We start from the raw sequence: 26,197 nt of genomic DNA, 5'->3' as shown, positions 1-26,197 counted from the left end.
CCGCTGGAATACCTGATAAAAATGTCGATAAGGGGTTACATGATATTATTGTAAAAAATATGATACATGGACCTTGCGGTGCACTGAACAAAAATTCACCATGCATGGCCAAAGGAAGGTGCACAAAGCAATATCCTCGACTTTTAGTATCAAACACAATTACTGGCAATGATGGTTACCCACAATATAGAAGAAGATCTACTGAAGATGGCGGTAAAACAGCAATAATAAAGAAGCGTAACGGTACCACCATCGAAGTAGATAACCAGTGGGTTGTTCCATATTCCCCATTATTATCAAAAACATTTAATGCGCACATAAACGTTGAATACTGTAACTCCGTAAAGGCAATCAAATACATATGTAAATACGTCAACAAAGGCAGTGACATGGCAGTTTTTGGCTTGCAGCCCGAAATCAAAGATATCTACGAAATCGTAGAATATCAGGCTGGAAGATACATAAGCAGTAATGAAGCTGTTTGGCGAATTCTTTCATTTCCGATACATGAACGTAGTCCAGCTGTTGTTCACTTAGCGGTACATTTACAGAATGGTCAACGTGTTTATTTCACGGAAACCAACGTGCAACAAAGAGCCCTGAATCCACCGGATGCAACATTAACAGCTTTTTTTTCGCTTTGCAAAAATGATTCTGTTGCAAAAAAACTGCTGTATTCTGAAGTGCCTTCGCATTACACGTGGAATACTAAAAATAAAGTATTTGAACGTCGAAAACAGGGTAAGTCAGTCGACGGCCAACCTACCATCTTCAAAGATACCACGATAGGAAGACTCTACATCGTTCACCCCAATCAACATGAATGCCTCTTTCTACGCCTGCTTTTGGTGAATGTACCCGGTCCGACATCCTTTGAGTATTTGAGAACTGTAAACGGTACTATACATGACACTTACCGTAGTGCATGCCAAGCTCTGAATTTATTGGAGAATGACCAACACTGGGATAACTGCATCAATGACGCGTGCGAAACGTCAACCCCAAGTCAAATTCGTGCATTGTTTGGCATCATTTTAACAACTTGCTCTCCATCAGCTCCTACAGAGTTATGGGAAAAATATAAGTCAAAAATGTCCGAAGATATACTCCATCGAAAACAGTTAGAGACGTCAGATATGAGTTTTGATTTTACATCAGAAATTTATAACTACACTTTAGTTATTATAGAAGACTAGCTGTTTGGGTGGCGCTTCGCGCCACCCCAACACCTAGTTGGTGGGGCGCTTCGCGCCCCCCAAGCCCCCCCGCGCGCATAAGTCGTTACGCGCCATATTAGTTATGCGCCATTGTAGTTGTGTCCCTGTGTCCCACCTGTGAATATAGATAGATTTATATATGTGTTTCAAACTACGTAAAAATTGCGAATAAACAACATTCTTGGCTTTCCCATTGTCTGTGCATATACAAAGCCGTATGTACTAATAATGACGTCATATGCAAACGCTCTTTTTACAAACAAACAAACATGCATCCACACAACTCGTTTTTATATAGATAGATAGATAGATAGATACAATACAAATTAACTGCGTAAAACTTGCGAATATACAACATTCTTCGCTGTCCAATTGTCGCTGCATATCTATACATTGTCAGGTTTACCGACCCTCGAACATGCAACGTACAATTGTCCATGGGAAAAACAATCAGTATTAAGATCTATACCACATTTTTCTAATGATTGACCTTGAGCTTTGTTAATGGTGATTGCAAATGGTAATCGAATTGGGAATTGCAATCTTTTAAATTGAAAAAGCAGATCCGTTGGAATCATGGGAATGCGAGGAATAAGAACAGCCTCACCCTCATAAGGCCCTGTCAAGATTGTGGCCTCTATTAGGTTTTCCATTGTTTTTTTTACGGCAAGTCGCGTGCCATTGCAAAGCTTTGGTGGGTTGATATTTCTTAAAAGTATTATTGGTACGCCTATTTTTAGTTGTAGCACGTGTGGTGGAAACCCTGAAGGATCTATGGAATTTAAAAATTCAGATGGATAATTAACCGCTTCATTTGGTTCCAAAACTGTGTCGACTGACTTGTAAAGGACTGCCTGGTCTCGAATCTTGGTCAAAACAATATTGTTGATTTCGTGGACGTCTATATTTTTGGGTGCGAGAATCGCTCTTTCACTTAGCCATTTATTATTTTTATAATTTTTTAGAATATTCGGAAATACTTTTTCAATCAATTCATTTTTGGACGTCACTAAATTACAGAAATCAGCAGGTAGTTGTATACGTCCTGAAATTGAGTCTACTGGGAGCTTTCCGTTTCCAATTGTTAGCAATTGATCTGAAAATGTTTGACCAGAGTCATCGTTTTGCAAACGGACACGCATATTTGTAGTTAATTTTAATATTTTTACGTGTGCCCATAAATTAGAATTTTTCAGGCAAGCATTCATTCGTCTTCAATGGCTCTGGTGGTGCAGCCAATAGAGGAAGTTTAACTTTTCCTGAGGCGCAACACATTCCCATTGTTTCACCATTGAATTTCAAGGCCTTGCAATAGGGACAAATTTTAGACATTGTCCCGATTTGAACACATCTACTCAAGCTATAATCATCGACTGGGTTGTACCTGAATGCCAGGCGATAACTTTCAGGTTGCTCTGATTCCTCGGCACGTTTTCTTTTCTTACTTTCTCTATCAGCAGCAAGCCTGATTTCTTGCTGTTCTTGTGATTCCTCGGCACGCTTTCTTTTCTTACTTTCTCTATCAGCAGCAAGCCTGATTTCTTGCTGTTCTTGTAATTCCTCGGCACGCCTTCTTTTTTCACTTTCTCTTTTAGCAGCAAGTCTGCTTCCGCGTTGCTCTGGTAGTTCCTCGGCACGCTTTCTGTTCTTTTTTTCTCTATCAGCCTCAAGCCTGTTTCCTTGCTGTTCTTTTGATTCCTCGGCACGCTTTCTGTTCTTTCTTTCTCTATCAGCCTCAAGCCTGTTTCCTTGCTGTTCTTTTGATTCCTCGGCACGCTTTCTGTTCTTTCTTTTTCTATCAGCCTCAAGCCTGTTTCCTTGCTGTTCTTTTGATTCCTCGGCACGCTTTCTTTTCTGACTTTCTCTATCAGCAGCAAGTTTTTTGGCATAGACTCTTTGAGCATCTTCATCGGCTTTTGCCATGGTAAGTTCATCAGTCATTGTAAACTTAAACATTAATAGATTTCTACGTGAACATATGTCTTAAATATCTTGAATGACGTCACCGTCAAAGCAAAAATGACGACAACTAATTTCATGACGTCAGTGGACACAGAAACATGACGTCACCTGATCCACAGACAGACAGACAACTTATTTTTATATATATAGATTTGTGCGTACGTATGGCAAACAAACCTCTTCAGGATTTGGGAATGCCTTCACCTAACCGTATCGCTCCTGTTTCGAATTGTGTAGAATTGGATCGTGAACAAAGTTACAGTACGAGTGATCTATTGTCGTATGTACAAAATAACATTTCCAAGTTAACGTCGGAACAAAAAGACATTTATAATACGGTAATGCATTGTGTCGATAACAACGTTGGAGAAATTTTCTTTTTGGATGCGCCAGGAGGTACTGGTAAAACGTTTGTGATAAAACTGATTCTGGCATCAATTCGATCAAAAAATGATATAGCGTTGGCAATTGCGTCGTCCGGAATAGCCGCAACATTGCTGCCTGGTTGAAGAACTGCTTATTCCGCTTTGAAATTGCCTCTGAATTTGCATTCTACAGAAACTCCCACGTGTAATATTTCCAAATCATCTGGGATGGGTAAAGTATTGCAGCAATGCAAACTTATTATTTGGGATGAGTGCACAATGGCACACAAAAAATCGCTCGAGGCTCTGGATCAATGCTTGAAAGATTTAAGAGGGAATTCGAAACCCTTTGGCAGCACATTAATATTGCTTGCGGGAGATTTCAGGCAAACATTACCTATAATACCTAGATCAACTCCTGCAGACGAAATGAATGCTTGCCTGAAAAATTCTAATTTATGGGCACACGTAAAAATATTAAAATTAACTACAAATATGCGTGTCCGATTGCAAAACGATGACTCTGGTCAAACATTTTCAGATCAATTGCTGGCAATTGGAAACGGAAAGCTCCCAGTAGACTCAATTTCAGGACGTATACAACTACCTGCTGATTTCTGTAATTTAGTGACGTCCAAAAATGAATTGATTGAAAAAGTATTTCCGAATATTCTAAAAAATTATAAAAATAATAAATGGCTAAGTGAAAGAGCGATTCTCGCACCCAAAAATATAGACGTCCACGAAATCAACAATATTGTTTTGACCAAGATTCGAGACCAGGCAGTCCTTTACAAGTCAGTCGACACAGTTTTGGAACCAAATGAAGCGGTTAATTATCCATCTGAATTTTTAAATTCCATAGATCTTTCAGGGTTTCCACCACACGTGCTACAACTAAAAATAGGCGTACCAATAATACTTTTAAGAAATGTCAACCCACCAAAGCTTTGCAATGGCACGCGACTTGCCGTAAAAAAAAACAATGGAAAACCTAATAGAGGCCACAATCTTGACAGGGCCTTTTGAGGGTGAGGCTGTTCTTATTCCTCGCAGTCCCATGATTCCAACGGATCTGCCTTTTCAATTTAAAAGATTGCAATTCCCAATTCGATTAGCATTTGCAATCGCCATTAACAAAGCTCAAGGTCAATCATTAGAAAAATGTGGTATAGATCTTAATACTGATTGTTTTTCCCATGGACAATTGTACGTTGCATGTTCGAGGGTCGGTAAACCTGACAATCTGTTCATATGCAGCGACAAATGGACAGCGAAGAATGTTGTATATTCGCAAGTTTTACGCAGTTAATTTGTATTGTATCTATCTATCTATCTATCTATATAAAAACGAGTTGTGTGTATGCATGTTTGTTTGTTTGTAAAAAGAGCGTTTGCATATGACGTCATTATTAGTACATACGGCTTTGTATATGCACAGACAATGGGAAAGCCAAGAATGTTGTATATTCGCAATTTTTACGTAGTTTGAAACACATATATAAATCTATCTATATTCACAGGTGGGACACAGGGACACAACTACAATGGCGCGTAACTAATATGGCGCGTAACGACTTACGCGCGCGGGGGGGCTTGGGGGGCGCGAAGCGCCCCACCAACTAGGTGTTGGGGTGGCGCGAAGCGCCACCCCAACAGCTAGTATATATATATATATATATATATATATATATATATATACAATTACTCACATACAATTGCCAGCTACCCTCTTGAACATCAGAAAAGTGATTGGATGATAAGTTTAAAATTGTAAATGGACTGAATTATATTGTTGTGGCAAAATTTTATGGTAAGCATTTGATGCTGCCAATCTTAGGGTTTTTTTTATTTGGGTTATTCCCCTAGATATTTTGCAAGACTTAGTTCTTGAATGCTGGTTGGTTTTTTAAAATAACATCGTAAATAAAATCTACATTTATCAGTTAATAGAGTTACTGGTAACGTAAATATTGATCCTATTTACGATATTATTTAAAAAAATGCACATAGGCCTATATTCAAAAACAAAGTCTGGCAAAATATCCAATCGTCGAAAATCATTCTCCATAAACTTGAGAAATAGTTGATTGGATTGCCACAAACAGGAACAGAAAGGGAGGTTCACATTTAGAATATGATAAAAGAATGGCTTGGAATGTAATTTCTGTTTGTTCGTTTTTTCAGTTTTTTCCACAATTTACCATGAATTAAAGAGCTTATAGACACGCATTTACTTTAATCTGCGAATAGATTCGTCTATATGATAAGTAGGTAATTAAAATGCTCTGTAGATGGCACGCACCCTGAAAAAATCTCTGTTTTAGGAAGAGGGGGGTAATAATGAAAGACATTTTATTTATAATTTGAAAAAAAAGCGCATAGAAATTCAATAAATCTAGAGGATTTCAGAGGGGTAGACCCCGAGTCTCCTTCTCCCTACGTACATCTCTGTATTGTAGTTGGCTAAGTTTTATTATGAATAAACAAGTGACAAGCAAATTACTTTTAAACTTCAGGTAATTAACAGCTTTAGTATGAGATCCAAATGACCCTACATAAAATAAATAAAAAAAACATAATTTAAATATATCAGAAGGAAAATGGAATAAATGAACAGTGAATTAAAAGAAAATAATAATTTAAATATTTAATTTAGTGTTTTAGATATTAGGATTTAGGCATTACGTCATAAATAAACAAAACAAAATGTAAAGAGATTACTTGTGAATTTGTGGTGCTTAATAGTGTTGTTGTAAGTTTGAAGTAATTGTACAGAATGTAAATCTCATTTCAACTTGTCAGACAAATGTGATTTGAACTGACATAGGAATTGGTAAAAAAAATAATCTTTTAGGTAATAAAGTTTTCAAAGAAAAATGGATATTTAACTGGTGGCTATGTCGGTGGCTTTCTAATTGGAATGGGTACTGCATGAACTTCGTAGGTTTTCTGAAAGGGTGAGTTTCTAATTTAGCTTTTATAAATACAGTTAAGTAAAATATTAGTATATCATAGGTAGCGCCATTGCGCTATCATGAAACTTCAAAAATGGCTCATTTGATTGGAAATTGGAAGGGCTTGTGCTCTTTTTAGTAGTCGAAAGTGATTGGAGGGCAACTAACACCCCTTCCACACCCACCACTTCCCCATACACATCCAATCAAAATTTTGAGATAGTCATTTTGTTCAACGTAGTTGAAAGGTCCGGAAATTCTGTCTTTGAGGATGACACCCCCCTTTCTAGAGCCCTCTGGACAAGTGTAGTAAGTTATGTCCGGGTGTATATAAGGTTTATATAAAGAGGGTGATCCTATAAACTTCGGAAGGGGCTGAATGGATTGCTAATCAGAAGTTTTAGTGTGCTTTTTGAGATTCAGAGTGATGGGAAGGTGGACCCCCTCCCGTACCTTGTATTTTCCCAAGATATATCTGATAGAAATTTTGATATGTCTATTTGTTGTCGTAGAAACTTAAAAAAATACCCATTCGATTGAAATTGAAAGGGCTAGTGCCCTTTTCAAGAGTTGAAAGTGATTGGAGGGCAACTAACCCCCTCCCACGCCCACCATTGTCCTAAACACATAGAATCAAAATTTTCGGATAGCCATTTTGTTCAACGGAAATGGAAGGTCCGAAAATTGTATCTTTGAGGATGACCCTCCCCCCCCCAGAGCCCTCAAGGCAAGGGTTCCCGAAACGCATCTGATGGAACTTATGAGGTGGGTAATTTTTTCTCGTAGAAACTTTTAAAAAGGCTCATTCGATTGAAAATTGAAAGGGTAGTACCCTTTTTAATAGTCCAAAGTCATTGGAGGGCAACCAACTCCCCTCCCACGCCAACCACTTCCCCAAACACATCCAATAAATATTTTTAAAGTAGCCATTTTGTTCAACATAATTGGAAGCTCAGGAAATTATGTCTTTGAGGATGATAGCCCCCCCCCCCGACCCTTGAGGACAAGGGTTGTAAGTTATACCCTAGGGGTATATAAGGTGTATATAGAAAGGGTGATCATATAAACTTCGAAGGGGGCTCATTGGATTGGTAATCAGACGTTCTAGAGCACTTTTTAAGATTCAGAGTGATCGGAGGTTTAATGCCCCCCCCCCACACCTCGTATTTTCCTGCAATTCATCTGACAGAAATTTTGAAGTAGCCATTTATTGTCGTAGAAACTTCTAAAAAAGCTCTTTCGATTAGAAATTGAAACGGCTAGTGCTCTTTATGACACTTGGCATTTACCAAGTGATATATAATCATTGCAAATTCCCTCAGTCTGTCTGTCGGTCCCGGTTTTGCTAGTTTAGGCAGTTACAGGTAAGCTAGGACGATGAAACTTGGCAGGCATATTAGGGACCAGACCAGATTAAATTAGAAATAGTCTTTTCCCCGGTTCCACTATCTGGGGGAGAGTGGGGGGGCTGTTAATTCGGAAAACTAGAAAAATGATATATTTTTAACTTATGAACGGGTTATCGGATCTTAATAAAATTTGATATTTAGTAGGTACTCGTGTCTCAGAGCTCTTACTTTAAATCCCGACCGGAAGTAAACCTCCGATTTTATTTTAAATCAGTTTATTGATTCTTAGAATTTTGCTAGAGCTCATGCTATATGAGCTCTTGGATCTCCCGGCCTCGTCACAAGTGCCATATGAGCTCTTAGCTCTTATTTTATTAGTCAAAAGAGATTGAAGGACAACAAGCCCCCCCCCCACGCCCATCAACTCCCAAAACATACATTTTGATAGTCATTTTGTTCAGTGTTGTTGAAATGTCTGGATATTATGGGATTGACAACCTCCATACCTTCTCAAGACCTTAAATCATATGATAAATAAACGAGTCAAACTCAAAGCGAGCAAAAACTAACATGAGTAGGGCTGACAACCCCTTACCTTCTCAAGACCAAATCACAATTTCCGCTTTACTGAAAAGAACAACCGAACAAATGACCGAGGATTTCCAGTTAAATTGACATATACTGACATTTCTTCGTTAAAATCTGGTAAATTCCCTTTTATGAATGTAAGAAAGGCGAAAACGTTTCAAGCGTATTTTGTTTTCATTAAAACACAAATCTTGTTCTAGTCCTGAGAAGGCATAGGGATTATGGTAAAGAAGACCGAAAATTATGTCTTTGGGGATGACACCCCCGAGAGCCCCCAGGGTAAGGGTTGTGAGTTATGTGCTGGGGGCAAATAAGGTTGATGTAGATGGGTTTATCTGCCCTATTCATGTTGATTTCGCTCTTTTTGAGTTTGACTCGGCCATTTATTGTAATTTCTGTTTGTTTTGAGTTTCATTTATATATTGGTTGTGATTTGTGATAGTTTTACGGTTGGAAGACTATTTGACTTTATTTATGTCGTATTTGGCTGAATGGAGCTCTTTACTTTTCTTTGAAAAACTTGTCTTGTGGGAAAAGTTTTTTAAATTAATTTCTGTTCGATTTTTATTGACATGTTATTTTTCATGGAAAAAATATTATATATCTTTTCAGTTTTGTTCTATTAGAATCCTGGTATGGGTTGCTGTTTGTATGTTGGAGAAACTTTTTCAACAATTTTTAATCCTGACACAAACAGTATTTTTATATTCAATTTGATAGCTTCTGAAGTTGTCTTGAAAGATAAAATTTAATATCATTGCCAAAAGATCCTATTTATGCCCTTTAACAACCACTCTTTGCACTCTTCACCACTCTTCGGATAAACTTGCATTCTTTCTGTTTATTTAAATTGTTTATTTAATTGTTTATTTAAATAATTTTATTTTATTTAAACAATCTATTATTTAATTGTAAGAATAGAATTATTAATAGTAGTATCCCCAAAGTTTCAACTTGATATCTTCCAGTTGTTCTCGATATATTGCTGAGGTATCTTATTGGGAACCATTTAATACGATGCTCTTTTTTTTGAGCAATATTCAGTTTTAAAGTATAATAAGCCAATTACATAATTGTGGGGCTTGACATGCCTAATATCCCTAAAGACATAGTTGCTGTACCGTTCTACTATGCTGAAAAAAAATGGCTGTCTCAAAATTTTTAGTGGATGTGTTTAGAAAATGAATGGGCTTGAGAAAAGGCATGCTTGCCCTCCAATCAATCTTTTGTTACTTTTAAAAAGGGAACCAGACGCCCAAGCTGTAATTAGAGCGCAAGGGGAGGACTTCCTCTTTGATATATCTAGTAAAAACGTTTTAAACAAGTAAAAACAAAGTGAAAATATTTTAAAGATATTTCGTTTTCTGTAAAGTGCAAATTATGTTTTGGTATTGAGAAGGCATGGGGATTTTCAGCCCTACTCATGTTAATTCTTGCTTGCTTTGAGTTTTATTGGGTTATTTATTGCATGATTTAAATAAACAAAATACGTGTAGAATGTTTTAACTTTTTAACTTAAATTTTAATAAATTTGAAATTATTAAAACTTTAAGGAATATATATCAGTATACGTATACTAAACTGACAATCCACAATCATTTTTCCAGTAAAATGCAAATCATGTTCTGGTCTTGACCTTTCAACTACACTGAACAAAATGGCTATCTCAAAATTTTGATTAGATATGTTTTGGGAATTGATGGGTGTGGGGCGGGCTTGTTGCCCGTCAATCACTTTTGACTAATAAAAAGAGCATTGCCCCTTTGAGTTTCCAATCGAGCCTTTTTCAAAGTTTTTACAACAGCACTGTCAAAAAGGGCACTGGCCGTTTCAATTTCCAATCGAATAAGCTGTTTTTGAAGTTCCTATGACAACAAATGGCCATATAAAAAATTAAAATCAGATGCATTCCAGGAAAATACGAGGTGGGATGGGGGTATCCACCCTCCGGTCACTCTGAATCTTAAAAAGAGTACTAGAACTTCTGATCACCAATCCAATTTGGCCCCTTCAAAGGTTATACAATCACCCTTTCTATATGGAAGTTATATGCCCCAGGGCATAACTTAAAACCCTTGCCTTGACGGGCTATGGTGGTTTTTCATCCTCAAAGACATATTTTCCAGAACTTTCAATTACGTTGAATAAAATGGCTACCTCAAAATTTTTACTGGATGTGTTTGGGGAAATGGTGGGCGTGGGAGGGGGTAGTCGCCCTCCAATCACTTTGACTATTAAAAAGGGAACTGGCTCTTTTGGTTTCCAATCGAATGAGGTTTTTTCGAAATTTCTTTGACAAGAATTGGCTATCTCAAAATTTTTATCATATGCATTTTGGGGAAATACGAGGTGTGAGGGAAGGGTCTCCAACCTTTGATCACTTTGAATTTAAAAAGGACGCTATAACTTCTGATTACCAATTCAATTAGCCCCCCTCCAAAGTTTTGTGCGATCACCATTTCTATATATACCTTATTTGCCCCCAGGGCATAACTTACAACCCTTGCCGTGATGGTTCTGGGGGGGGGGTTGTCATCCTCAAACACATAATTTCTCGACCTTTCAATTACGTTGAATAAAATGGCTATCTAAAAATTTGGATTGGATGGGTTTAGGGAAATGGTGGGTGTGAGAGGGGGGTTTGTTTTCCAATCACTTTCTACTATTAAAGAGGGCACTAGCCCTTTGAATTTCCAGTCGAATGTGCTATTTTTGATGTTCCTAAGGCAACAAATGGCCATCTTAAAATTTATATCAGATGAAACTCGGGAAAATATGAGGCGTTGAGGGGGGTACCCACCCTCTAATCACTCTGAATCTTAAAAAGGGTACCCAGGGCATAACTTACAACCCTTGCCCTGAGGTCTGTAGTGGGGTTGTCATCCTCAAATACATAATTCCTGGCCCTTTCAACCGTTACTTTACATCTTTGGCAATCTGTCATTCTTTATCCGTAAAATGTTTCCTAGTCATCTTAATCCTTCTTTCATTATAGCCCAGGTAAATGACCGAATGCTGATTTTTGCACAACTTGTTGTTTGATATGCAGTCAGTCAGACGAGTGGGTAAGAATATCCCTAGGCAGTTCCTCTCGAAAACAATTAACAAATCTTCTACTTATTTTGGTGCACAGACTTAGCTTCATATTCTTCCATGCTTCTTCAACTGTCAAAAAAAGCCTAGATAAAGATACAAAAACGAAAATCTATTTTACTTTTGCCTCTTCACTGCGTCCACTGGCTTTGCCAAGGGATAATTTTATTTGTTTTTGTTTTGTAATCTTTTCTTAGCTTCAATAGGTGTTGAAGGTGGTATGACGTCAAATAAACTGTCGACTGCTTTATTGCAAGAAGTACAATGGGTAGTTCAGTTACGTTGTTAATTATTATGGTAATTCAGTTATGTTGTTTATTAATATTGGTAATCACTACAGTATTCACGTCATTATCACTGAACGGTTTCTAAGTGAACAAGGAATTGATCTTGCAGTAGCCTAACGCAGTAAATTCATCTTGCAGTAATGCAGTCACTTTTGTCTCCTAAAAAGGGCACTAGAATTTTCAGTTTTTCTGTCAAATGAGCCATCTCCCAAGACTTTACGACTCCCAATTGTATACAAAGTGGTTGGAAGAAAAAGTAACAACATAGCAACTTGTTCTTTACTAAGTAGCCTCTACCCAGCAGTGCTTGATACTATAGAGGTAACTGAACCAGCTACGTGATCAATATATCTATGTGGTATACCACTCAAGGACTAAGGATTTCTTATCAGATGAATCAAATGCTTGCAGTGTTGCCAGATCTGACGAAGACGACTGCTTTTTTTACTTGTTTATGTTACGTCTATATTTATTTTCCCAGGTTTCGTGAGCAAGCTTATCAGTTATGTATTGTTATTTGCATTGATGAAGGTAAAAGCACGTTATTTCGTTTGAAAAGCGACCAAGATCACCGCACAACGGTTCAAGAAGAAGGAGAACGTTCCGATGGTGAATCGAAAAAAATTAAAAGCTAAAATTTAAAATCATTCAAAGCAAAAGAAAAAATAGTGCAGCAAATAGAAGGTCTTGGTTCACACATTGACATTTTTGTCCAAATTTGGTTCTTCGCGGTAAGTTTTCTCTCTTCCTGTTGTGATTGACGGCCTTTGAAAACATAGTGTTGTGCCTCATCAAAATTTTAATTTGTGTACATAAAAAAAACACCACAACTATTTGTCTTCGCTTTCGGATTAACCAGTTTCTTCTTAACCCTTTCAGACCTGAACCAAGAAGGAGTTGCGTTAAAATTCTGAAAATAGCAAAAAGTGATCCCAGAGGTCCAAATAGAACAGGTTTATATTTTCTACATTTTTATTTAATTCCATATCCAAAATGTGAATGGTTACCATATGGTTACGTCAGGTATATACAGATACTATTTTAGGTGAAAATTTGTGAAACTGTTGCAATCTGAGTTCAAAAACAGTCAAACTTTGCGCTTCGAACACATGATTCGACTGGTTCCACCCCTAACACACTTCTCATAGTGGCACCTTCCCTTTTCAGTCGTATCCGGAAAATGCGAGGTCTGGTCAAACCTCACTGATTCCAAAGGCATCCCGTCTCGCACGGTAGTTGTATTGCGCTTGGTCACTGATAAAGATGGTCTTTCAACTCGAGGACTTTGAGATACGCCAGTAAGAACCAGCCCACGAGCATTGTCCATTTTGAAGTAGAGTAGAGACATGTGCTGAACATTGATCTGCTTACACTGTCGGCGGTGTATCAGCCAGGCGTTTTTCACAGCCATGTCAAAGAAGTAGTACATCATCCTCATATACCATTTCTAAGAGCGAATGTCAGTCCTACAAAACTCCAGGAACATGTCAGCAAGATCTACACCCCCCATTGAATTGGTGTAGTCACGGACGATTCGGGGGTGTTCAACTTCGACGTATTTCCGTGTTGTGCCATCTCATCTCTGACACTTATCAATTCGGGTGACTGCACAGTATGAAGAAGCCAAATGGACTGGTTTGTTGTCATACCATTTTACTACCGATACTTCTGAATGTCTTTCAAAACGGAAGTCCACTGACCCTCGTCCATTCTTCTTCATGTTGGTGTCGGTATTTAGAACAGCACCCCTAATTCTGTTGCTGTGTATTTTACCACATGACTCGATGCCATATTCAACCCGGAGCTTGTAAATGAGATCGATGCCAGTATAGAAGTTATCAAAGGACAACTTGAAGTTCATGAACCTTGGCACATTTTCTAAAAACCGAAGGACAAAGTCATCACCTTGGCCAAGTTCAGAAATTTCAACGGCTCCTTTTCCTGTATATATCTCTGTGTCACACACTATTCCGCTGATGCCGGCTCTCGTGAAAATCCTTACACCCCACGAGTGGGGCTTGTCCTTCAAGTACTGTCGAAATCCAATTCTTTCTTTGAGTGGGAACATCTGTTCGTCAATACTTTGGATCTCTTCAGGGTCCATTTTTCTTAGATTCGTCCTGAATACGTAGTATAGTCTTCTAATATTGAACAGTTTATCATGACCAGCCTCCCCCTTCGGTGTCATCGCAAATGTGGAAAAAAGACCTCAAGCTGATGAACTTATCTCTGCTCATGGTGTCAGCCATTGGGAAATATCGTATTCCATTCTCCCAGTACATTCTAATAGCCGGAAGTTTGAGAATGCTCATGAGCATTTGAATTCCAAGGAATCTGCGCAGCTCTTCAAGGGAAAGTTTCAGGGCAAGATTCTTTTTTCTCATGGCATTCAGGTTCGTTTGGTCCACAATGTTTGAAAGAATGTCTTCTGTGATAAACATTCGGAAGAGATCAAGGGCGTTTGTACCTCGTCATAGTGTGGCATAGAATCCTTCAATGTAATATGTCGAGGTTTGGGCTCCGTTTTTATCCACTTGTAATGCTTTGCCTCCTTCCCTACCTTCGTTTTTGCTACTGGTTTTGCCGTGACCTGAGTAGCATCATTTGGAGTTACTATACCGGCCACTTCTTGGGAAGGAGTATTTTTTTTAGCTCTTGTAAGGACCAAGGGGTAAGAAAGTGCAGTAACTGCTGCTGACTGCATTGCAGAAGAAGCTGACAATGGTGCTGATCATGTACTTGAAAAACTGTTTGACACTGTTGTATCATTCAAGCCAGGGAGAGGTAAATCGAATTGATCCGTGTCATCGCCATTGTCTAACTCGAACCTGCCAAGCATTGCTAAAGGGATGTCGTCTGTTTGGTCGACATCCTCTTCATCTCTTCTATCTTCATTGCCATAACAGTTGAGAGAACGTAAAGGCTGAAATTCTTGATCTGGATTGTCTGGTGCCCAGTTTCGGTCGTCGTCGTCGAAAGAGATATGAATTCAGGTATGAATAAAAGCCTTGCTACTTCTTCTGCAGTCATTTTCTTGGTACCTCTTCTACTTCTTTCCTTTATCAGTCTCTCTTCCAAGGGCTTGGGACCAAGACCTCTCATGGAGTCAGAGCTCGTGCTTGGATCAGCTGAAAAGAAATTTAAGGTGAATACATCACTTACTAATAACAATAATAATAATATATTGTAATAAAATAGGCCATTGGCCTCAACACTTGCCTGAGGAATCCCAAAAAATAACTTTTTCATCCTTGTTTCAGTAAAAAGGAGGAACAGAAAGATAATGTGACAATTCCCGATCATAAGAAGGACTGGCTGCCTCGTTTGCTGTACAAATCTGCCTAGGTATGGTTTGGCACTGAATGCCTGACGTGACCATTTTGTAACCAATCGTTAGAAACCTTGTTTGTGGCTAAACTACAGCTCAGAATTAGACTAGTTATACCTCATTCGAAAGAACGCAGTCTTATTTACAAACTAAGATCATAATCAGGCTCTGAACTTACCAGAAACGTCCAAGTCATCAAGGTCGAAATCTGCACCTTTCCTCTTTTTTGACATTTTATGTTTTGTCTAAGCTTGGACGCTCACTCGACCGCTCGAGTAAAGCCTTGAGGGACAATAAATTCAAACGCGATAGAGTCAAGCAGGCGCTATCTAGTGAAAAAGAAATCACGGTTGTGACTTTGTCGAGTCGAGAGAAAAAAATAGGAGGCGAGCGGTATCCGTATGGTGACCACAGGCATGAAAGGGTTAACCAAAGGGCAAATATAATTTCTCTAAATTGTGAGGCCTTATCAGATTGTCCGTTGGGACATACCTGCAGCAAACTGTATCTTTTTTCTTATTCGCCATTCTATGAATAAAACGGATTCGGTACTTCTTTTCTTCAACCTTTCCCGTTTTTTTTCGTCTAAGTAAAGATGAAAAAGTGGCGTGGATAACAGCCGTAATTACCGAGGGATATTGCTACCAAAGTATTTGCGATGATTATGCTTAAAAGGTTCGAAGAAGCAACGGATGAGCGAATACGTGAAACTCAGTGCGGGTTTCGGAGAGGGAGAGGGTGCACTGACCAGATCTTCACTCTTCGCCTTATTATTCAGCAGTGCGAACGTTACAACCTCCCCCTAATTAACATGTTTCTTGATTTTGTGGCTGCGTTCGACTCAGTAACCCGCGAAAGCCTTTGGCGAATCATGGTGGAAGACGGTATGCCAGATGAATTCGTGAAGATGTTGAAAGCCCACTACGAGCATTGCAGATCGATTGTAAGAGTGCTGGGCGAAGAAACTGAGCCCTTCATTGTAGAAAATGGTGTGAAACAGGAGTGTATATTGTTTAACCGTTTTGTTTAACTACTGTACAGATTGGATTCTAGAAAGGGCACTCAAGTTTTGATGGTGTTGTTATAGGATTGGACATTAATGTGTCTGACCTGGACTACGCGGATGACATCGATGCCCTTGCTGCTGATCAGCAACTGCCCAAGAAATGTTAAATGAAATAGCACATTTCTCTCAGCTACTGGGTATGAAGATCAACACGGCCAAAACTAAAGTCATGGATCTAAATATACATTATCAGCTTATTCTTTACGGACAAGAGTTGGAAAAGTCGATAGCTTCAACTATCTTGGCTCAGTATTAGACCCTCATGGAGGCTGCAACCTTGACGTACAGAACAGAATAAACAAATTTCAGGCCCTTTTTGGAACCGGCGGGAGATCAACATGAAGACAAAAATTTTTGTATATAAAGCGGCTGTTAGATCTGTCCTCTTTTATTCAGTTGAAACTTGGCCACTGAAGGCGCTTCATTTCCATGATTTGGAAGTCTTTGACCACCATTGTCTACGAAAAATCCTGAAGATACGATAATCCGACAGAATCTCATATATTGATGTGCGCCACCACTGCTGTAAAATTGAACCCCCCGCCACGATTGTCAAACATAGAAGACTGCGTTGGCTTGGTCATGTGCTTAGAAGACCCAATGACCGCATCATAAAGCAAGTACTTCTAGCTGCCCCGTTGCCAGATTGGTGCAGGTGACCTGGCGGTTAATTGAAGAATTGGTGGGTAACTGCCAAAAAAGACTTCAATCCCGTTGGTGGTTTTCGAAGGTTTGGCAGAAAGTAGGAGAGCTGCTGGCTCTGGTTTGCTGAAGAGCTGGCACAAGATCGCGACAAATGGGAGTCAACCATACGTAGTGCTGGGTGAGGCGTCCTTGTCTGGTCTCGCTACAAGTACAAGTAAGTAAGACGGTGGGTGTAGTAATGGTGTTAAAAGTAGAATAGCAAAGGCCCAAGGTGTTTTTTTTTTTTTTTACAGTTAAAAAGTTTTGAAGGATATGAAGATGAGTCTGTGAACCAATGTTAGAATATTGGAAGCTACAGTACTGACAATGGCCAAATAAAGTTCTGGTGTATGGGCACTCGAAAAAACGGAGGAACATGTGCTAGATATTTTCCACAGAAATCGCTTTCGGACTGTTTTGGGTATTCCACTGACCGACCGTATTTAAGTAGTAGGCTGTACGAAAAGTGTAATACCATTTGGCTTTCTAGGGCTTATTTATAGGGTATTTAATTATGGAATCAGGTATTATGGAATCAGAAAATGTTTCTGATTTCAATTACACGGCCCTTGTGTTTCAGGATCATTCTTAAAAGATTATGACACTGGATGACTTTTAGCGTAAAGAGCGGATTATGAGGAGGGGGCAGCCCCTCTTCATGTAAAAAACGATTTCTGTTCAGTTTAAGTTTTAATGATGCTCCTTACTTTCAGTAGAAAAAGCTCATTTTGATTCAGTTTCTTATTTTTTCATATAATCCTTGGAAATCCACCCTCCACGAATAATTGCCCCATAGAAATTTCCTACCACGTAATTCCACGGCAATTCCATCCTCGCAGCTAATTCTTATCGCCAGCGAGAAAGTAAGACAAATAAAATAAATTTATTATATGAATTCTGACAAATTCCACCCGCGTAAAATCTACCCTGGAAAGCTCCATCCCAATGAGAAATTTGCCTTTAGAAAATTCATCCCCAGAAAATGTCCCCCTCCGAAGGATGTCGATATATTCCTTTATAACAAATAGTCTATATGTAAACAATGGGCAAATATAACTTGTGACCCTTCCTCTGGTGGCTCTTGGGGTCATGTCACCTTCTCTAACTATCTGGCTAAGTCCTTTGTTAGCGAATTGATACCATTTTATTCTGCAACTTTATTAAAGCTTAATGCATTCTTAAAATGTCCTGTTCAATTTTGTCCCATTGATTGGTTATACTTGAAATAAAAAGATTTGTCCGTTTTAAATTTGCTTGGTTCTGACTTTGACGTTGTCTGTATGTTATATTAATTAAAGCAAAGAAATGCATCGCTTAAAAGTATCTCAGACGAAAAAAAAAAACTTTTGACATACGCCTGGTGGATAGGTCCTTGATCGCACGGGGTGAAGTGGCATCATATACTTAAGATTTTGGTGCCAAAACAAGTTCTTGAATCGTACCTTGGTGCCGTACCAAGTCCATGAGGAGTGATTACTCTTACTTCTTAGTCCCAATCTGTATGTCTGTGCAGTTCTATCACTGGTCCGTTCTTCTATCATAGAGTACTTCATTCGTGCACTTCATCCTTCTACAGTTGTCAGAAATTTCATATTTAGAAATTATTTTCTTTAACCCAGCACTTCTATCCCAGCCCCCCAAAAATACAAAAAATAAATAATATAAATAGTAATGTGAAAATAAACACTATAGGATATTCCACGCCATATATTCTACTTAAAATTTAAGCGATTCGTCCTTCTCTGGTGTTCCAAGACCATCATCATGGTTGCAGCGATAGCTGCAACTTAGTTAAGGGCAAAGGGATTTCTGACCACGTACCTACGGAAACGTGCAACTACTTCATCTTCTGGAAACGCTTTGCTAAGTTTCTTATTATTCTGTTGACTGCTCTAGGCACTCCCTAAGTATCTCTTGTGTAACTCCTTCATTATTTTCCTGATTCATGTATGGAATCATCCTACTTTGAGACTTGCTATACAAAAAAGTGAAGAAGTAGATGCCTCAATTTTTTTAGGATGCATGCACTCATCCTCACAATCTGAATGTTTTTGTGATGTGATTATACTTTTAATATTTTAAATATATATTTTTTTTTTTTTTGGCTTCACAGCTCCATCCTGACATCTTCTCAGTAGTAGAAATCCTGCATATATACCTTTTACCTGCAAACTTTTTAAACGCGGAAAAATTACATCTGAGGCCTTTCCTGTATCCTAAACAGGAAAAATACTTTAGACGCACCGTCAAACGCCCCCCCCCCCCTACATCTGAGCAGTACTTCCTATGAAGTAATTTTGCATTGCAACAAATATGGCTAGTTAGTAATTGCAACTATCATATTTCAAGCTGTTATACTCATAATAAGTGTGAGGGGATATAGTGGCTTGGGCATCCAGATTATTGTCATTCCTTATGTTAGAAGACTGTTAAAAAAATACTTCTTTAAGTTCTTTTTTTTTAAGATCTAGTACTCAATTAACTTAATATTTGTCTAAGAGCTAAGTTACGCAAGAACGCACTTCGCTTAGACATTTTAAATAAATCTACCTCTTTGACTTTTGAAAAAAAAGACAACATGGGTGGCAAATGACTTTTCAGTTTGAGCCATTATTAAAATGTCTCTTATTCCACATAAGCTAAAAATAAACGGAATTATTTTCTTTCCAGGCAATTGATTACATTGACAAAAAAGCGAATGAAGCCAGACAGGGATTGGGAAAGAAAAAAAAAGTGGCAAGGCGATGGTATCAGCGCAATTTTCTTGGAAAGGAGACAATTTCAGATATAAACATTTTCTCATTGGCTTTTTCTGGTGGATTTTTTGGTGGGGTGATAATTGGAGCTGTGCTTTAGTTGTTTCTGCTACTAATAGAGTAATATAAGTTGTTTAGATGTCGTATTTTGTTCCAACTGCCTGATTTTGCATTGCGTAAGGAAAATTTCCATGAAATGAAAGATCCATTGAATGAAAAAAAAATTTGGGACTAACTGTTGGTATTTTTCTTCAAATGTCGAAGTTCTTCATCTTTTTATTTAATAAACTTTAGACGTGTTTTAAATAATTTGCTTTTCTGTTAGACTCGCCAAACGAAATCCACATAGCAAAATAGTTCTGTTGGTTTCGCATAAAAAACTGCTTCCTCCTGTGATGTGGCATTAGGCACCCGGTAAATAGGTAATAAATTACCAAATTACAAAAAAAAAACTTGTAAAATTAAGGCTCTTAACAGTATTATTACATGCCTAAAATGCTTAGACAAAATGTAAATCTAATTTCAAGTAATCAGAATGATAAAAGATGATAAGATGATTTTTATAACGGATTAAACTAACCTAAAAACTTTCTCCCGAGTAAATTCTTGTCATTTTAATCCAGGCACTACGGCTTCTAGTTACTTATTAGTTTACTTTGCTTTTGTATCTATTTCTCTTTATCTCATACATAGACTGAATAGTTAAAAGGTTGCCAAAATAAAAAAGCAAAAAACAATAGGCCCAGTATGAATAGAGAAGCATTAATGCTTACAATACAGAAAATTTAACAACTTATTATAATTTCCATGTAAAACCAGTAAATTGTAAAAATTATATATAGCAAAATAAAACTTAAACAAACTCGCAAAAACAGTTAAAAGTGCTTATAGTGGACTCTGATAGACGAATTAGCCTCTGTTATCTCTGAAGTTTTCTTTAGAATTTTTCCTCGACCAAATTGGCTATATTGTTCCAAAAAGAGCCATTTTCTAAACTCTTCAGGAGATCTAAAAGATGAAAAATATTTTGCCGTCAGATGTCGCAGGGAAGGGTTAAACCCAGATTGCTAAAAATATGTTACTCCATGTCAATTTTTAACTCTCTTTTCGTTGATGTAAACCAAATTTTGATATCTCAAGTCGACTGGCAGTTTATAGCACATTTCTCCTTTTTTCACAAAAGTAGAGATATTTACCAGGTCCCTAAGGTACAATAGAGTATGCATGCGAACTTCTATTTGTCAACTGTAAGAGAATTTTTGTCAAAGATTACCAAATATCACTAAATTTATTATTCATGCGTGGATTCAACGTCCTTGATTGGTTGCCATCGATGTACTTAGATAGTCTTAAAACTAGCTTTAGCCCTCCCTACTGCCTCCTTTTGTAAGATCAAACATAATTCCATTTTTTTAGCTTGAGTCGAAAAAAACTATATCTAAATATTTTACTGGATTGGACGAAAGCATTGGGAGTCATCTAACTGAAATAATTAAGTTTACTTCAGGAGGCAAAACAGAATGAATCGCAATCTTTTTGTGTCACGAATGGTTTAAACATCACTTTCATAACCATCGAACCATGTAGTAAGGTCAGCTGTCTGATCATTCATCGGCAATTTTAGTCAAAAACAGTTTTTTTTTGTTTTTTTTTTCTTCAGATATGTGACAAGACATAGGAAGAATACCCCGCTTCTTTGATAGTTTCTTGCAAACCGTTGGTTTGCAAGAAACCATTGGTTTGCTTGACCATCGTGCAGGGCTGTATCCAGGTTTCTTACCCGGTGGATGGGGGAGGGGTACAGAAAACTTAAAACGCATCAAAAATTGTTTATATTCATTTTTGTCACGTTTTTGTGAGTCGGACGTAACATTTCGGGTGGGGGGGGAGGTTCAAAACTCTACCCCCCCCCGGATACAACCTTGCCCTCGTGTCCTTTCCATAACTATGCAAGGCCGTAATGATATCCTGCAAGTCTTCTGCAGTATCAACATTGCTTATTCTTTTCTCTAATCATCCATGGACAGTAGTTGTCGTATTAGTGTGACTCTTCGTCAAGAATTTGATTGTGACCATTTCAGGCCCCCAGCCTTGGTTTACTACGTGAAAAATTGTACGGAAGAGAGTTCAATTCTTATCTTGAATAGAACAGTTGAATCACTAAAAGATAAATTCTTTTACATATCTTATCTCACTTATTAACCTGTAAACTGACGAGGCAACGCCATCAGCAGTTCTGCCATCGATGGCTTCGAGCCAGACTAAGCAATATGCTATCTCGCATATATTTTCCTTATTTAAAAGACCAAAAGTTTCATTGAAAACCCCTAAGAGACTAGTATAATGGTATCCCTGTTTTGGACATGACTGGTGACTTGGACATGACTGGGAAACGATCTTTTGCATATCAAAAGACTGACAATTTCTGACGGCACTCACCGATTCTTCAAACTGGGTTTACCAAAACTGTGTATGTGCCTCAATTTCGACCTAAATGGCATATGCCTCTTATTATTAAAACAACCGGAATATAAACACTTTAAGAGTTTATTCGTAATATGATCGCAGCAATTACACCGAATGGACTGGTAAAAGTATCCGAAAATATGTTTTCGCGTGCCAATTTATGTATCAAAGTTGATTTTAAGTAATTTTATTCTTTTCTTCTTTGAACTATTGAAAGCAGTGCTTCTAACGGTCCCCACTTTTAAGGGTTTTCCCTCAAAAATATTTTTTCTTTATCTACAATGTTAATTACTCTAGTTAAACAATTTTAATTAATTTTATGCTAATGAAAACTAACAATGTTATAATGTTATTTTACAGGGATATTTCTGAAAACCCTAATTCGTCTTGAGCAATCATGTGGAAACCTCAGATAAATGAGGGAAAATGGAAGCACTAATCAAGTGCTCTGTATGTTCATATAATATCTTGATGATTCATTTTTCTCTAATTATTTTTGCTTCTCTATTCACACCCTAGTCACCTTCACCTTCTCTATTATCACCCATTTTCAACTTGGCCACGCTGTATCTTCTTAGTCTTCTGGCACTAACAAGAAAACTCACATCCTCTGTTAGATGTCGGGAAAAATTCTGTTAACTGTTTTACTATAGCATTGATAATTAGTTGTATGTTCTGTAGGCAATGCATACCTAGTGGTGAACTATGGTGGTGATCTTGCGAAAACTGTGCTATTTTCTATAGTTTCTATGATAATCTTCCGCGTTTAAGTATATTAAGTTTTACACACTCCTTCTCCCCCACCCATCTGGATATACTATATTAACTTGGCAATGCATAAATATATCGTGTGTCTATACTTGTCTATTTTTTTTTAGCATGAAACGTTTATTATTAGCCTTTACCGATTTGTAGTAATTATTATTCTTTGTATACGGTAATGTAACTCTACATGTCTCTAAAATTTACCTTTCCGAGGTGCACTAGATGACTCTAAAACTATAACAAATTTTCTGGTCTGTAGTATTTTCCTGTTTTTCGTGTAGAAACAAATTTTCTGGTCTGTAGTATTTTTCCTGTTTTTCGTGTAGAAACAAATTCGTGAACGAAGGAAAAATTGCCCTGTCGAAAGTGACCTCTCAAATTCTGTCTAAGTGATAAAAAGTGATTTGAGTGTAGTGCTTACTGTGTAGTTTATGTACCTATTAAACTTTAAGAATTCATTATATCTATCTCTCCTTGTTTAACCTAGGGAAAAAGGAGTATGCCAATTCGTTTGACTGCCTATAAATGGATTAGTCTATAAAACTCCTCGATGGAATATTAAAAATTAAATTAAGAGATGTGGAAATTCGTATTTAAAGTTGACACGAGAAATTTTTTTTCGGAGTGAATTTTTAAATAAAAAAGGTCAATCCTGGATTTTCTTTTATTTCAATTACTCATTCTTATTGAGCTTGTGAGGTTTGCTGTATTTGCTGTTGCTGTCGTTCAATTGAGTCCCTCATTGTTTTCGAAATAATGAGCTGTGGGAATGCCGACACCCCATATGCATTCTTTATTCGAAATTTTACATGATTCGAACTTTATGTTCAGAAACTATTTACAGACTGATATCTCAAGCTTTAACAACTCTGAATCAGATATATAGCGTAGGGCTATTGCCACCAATTCATAATAATATAGAGGGAAGAGGTGGGATTGGATTTATAGAGGGAAGAGGATGGATTTTTAAATGGAGATGTAAACAAAGTTGTTTATCTGATTTTAAGGAAGGGCACCTTCTCCCTCCCTAATCGGAGCCAAGAAACAGGTATTTTTCAGCTCATATTTATATCTGAATCTTTCAATGCGCTGCAGCAAAGTGTTGTTTATCTGATTTTAAGGAAGGGCACCTTCTCCCTCCCCAATCGGAGCCAAGAAACAGGTATTTTTCAGCTCATATTTATATCTGAAACTTTCAATACGCTGCAGCAAAGCGTTGTTTATCTGATTTTAAGGAAGGGCGCCTTCTCCCTCCCCAATCGGAGCCAAGAAACAGGTGTATTTTTCAGCTCATATTTATATCTGAATCTTTCAATGCGCTGCAGCAAAGCGTTGTTTATCTGATTTTAAGGAAGGGTACCTTCTCCCTCCCCAATCGGAGCCAAGAAACAGGTATTTTTCAGCTCATATTTATATCTGAATCTTTCAATGCGCTGCAGAAAAGTGTTGTTTATCTGATTTTAAGGAAGGGCACCTTCTCCCTCCCCAATCGGAGCCAAGAAACAGGTATTTTTCAGCTCATATTTATATCTGAATCTTCCAATGCGCTGCAGCAAAGCGTTGTTTATCTGATTTTAAGGAAGGGCGCCTTCTCCCTCCCCAATCGGAGCAAAGAAACAGGTATTTTTCAGCTCATATTTATATCTGAATCTTTCAATGCGCTGCAGCAAAGCGTTGTTTATCTGATTTTAAGGAAGGGCGCCTTCTCCCTCCTCAATCGGAGCCAAGAAATAGGTATTTTTAAGCTCATATTTATATCTGAATCTTTCAATGCGCTGCAGCAAAGTGTTGTTTATCTGATTTTAAGGAGGGGCACCTTCTCCCTCCCCAATTGGAGCCAAGAAACAGGTATTTTTCAGCTCATATTTATATCTGAATCTTTCAATGCGCTGCAGCAAAGCGTTGTTTATCTGATTTTAAGGAAGGGCGCCTTCTCCCTCCTCAATCGGAGCCAAGAAATAGGTATTTTTAAGCTCATATTTATATCTGAATCTTTCAATGCGCTGCAGCAAAGTGTTGTTTATCTGATTTTAAGGAAGGGCACCTTCTCCCTCCCCAATTGGAGCCAAGAAACAGGTATTTTTCAGCTCATATTTATATCTGAATCTTTCAATGCGCTGCAGCAAAGCGTTGTTTATCTGATTTTAAGGAAGGGCGCCTTCTCCCTCCCCAATCGGAGCCAAGAAACAGGTATTTTTCAGCTCATATTTATATCTGAATCTTTCAATGCGCTGCAGCAAAGCGTTGTTTATCTGATTTTAAGGAAGGGCGCCTTCTCCCTCCCCAATCGGAGCCAAGAAACAGGTATTTTTCAGCTCATATTTATATCTGAATCTTTCAATGCGCTGCAGCAAAGTGTTGTTTATCTGATTTTAAGGAAGGGCACCTTCTCCCTCCCCAATCGGAGCCAAGAAACAGGTATTTTTCAGCTCATATTTATATCTGAATCTTTCAATGCGCTGCAGCAAAGCGTTGTTTATCTGATTTTAAGGAAGGGCGCCTTCTCCCTCCCCGATCGGAGCCAAGAAACAGGTATTTTTCAGCTCATATTTATATCTGAATCTTTCAATGCGCTGCAGCAAAGTGTTGTTTATCTGATTTTAAGGAAGGGCGCCTTCTCCCTCCCCAATCGGAGCCAAGAAACAGGTATTTTTCAGCTCTATTTATATCTGAATCTTTCAATGCGCTGCAGCAAAGTGTTGCTTATCTGATTTTAAGGAAGGGCGCCTTCTCCCTCCCCAATCGGAGCCAAGAAACAGGTATTTTTCAGTTCATATTTATATCTGAATCTTTCAATGCGCTGCAGCAAAGTGTTGTTTATCTGATTTTAAGGAAGGGCACCTTCTCCCTCCCCAATGGAGCCAAGAAACAGGTATTTTTCAGCTCATATTTATATCTGAATCTTTCAATGCGCTGCAGCAAAGCGTTGTTTATCTGATTTTAAGGAAGGGCGCCTTCTCCCTCCCCAATCGGAGCCAAGAAACAGGTATTTTTCAGCTCATATTTATATCTGAATCTTTCAATGCGCTGCAGCAAAGCATTGTTTATCTGATTTTAAGGAAGGGCGCCTTCTCCCTCCCCAATCGGAGCCAAGAAACAGGTATTTTTCAGCTCATATTTATATCTGAATCTTTCAATGCGCTGCAACAAAGCATTGTTTTATCTGATTTTAAGGAAGGGCGCCTTCTCCCTCCCCAATCGGAGCCAAGAAACAGGTATTTTTCAGCTCATATTTATATCTGAATCTTTCAATGCGCTGCAACAAAGCATTGTTTTATCTGATTTTAAGGAAGGGCGCCTTCTCCCTCCCCAAT

At 38.0% G+C, this 26,197-nt stretch overlaps 1 protein-coding gene across 2 annotated transcripts in view; it reads left to right on the top strand.

The window, feature by feature from the left end:
• Positions 1-23,344, top strand: part of LOC136041353 (FUN14 domain-containing protein 1B-like) — a 42,498-nt gene extending 19,154 nt beyond the window's left edge. The window contains exons 3-4 of one of the 2 annotated variants that reach the window (XM_065725999.1): positions 6,402-6,504; positions 19,567-23,344. In XM_065725999.1, coding sequence (XP_065582071.1) covers positions 6,402-6,482 — 81 coding nt within the window. In that variant the 3' untranslated portion in view covers positions 6,483-6,504; positions 19,567-23,344. The remainder of the gene's footprint in view (positions 1-6,401; positions 6,505-19,566) is intronic. The other variant, XM_065725998.1, reaches the window with a different exon arrangement.
• The last annotated feature ends 2,853 nt before the right edge of the window (positions 23,345-26,197 follow it).

This window comes from Artemia franciscana, unplaced genomic scaffold (genome assembly GCF_032884065.1).
Source record: "Artemia franciscana unplaced genomic scaffold, ASM3288406v1 PGA_scaffold_168, whole genome shotgun sequence".
NCBI classification, from domain to species: domain Eukaryota; kingdom Metazoa; phylum Arthropoda; class Branchiopoda; order Anostraca; family Artemiidae; genus Artemia; species Artemia franciscana.
This window is presented reverse-complemented; position numbering and strand designations above follow the sequence as displayed.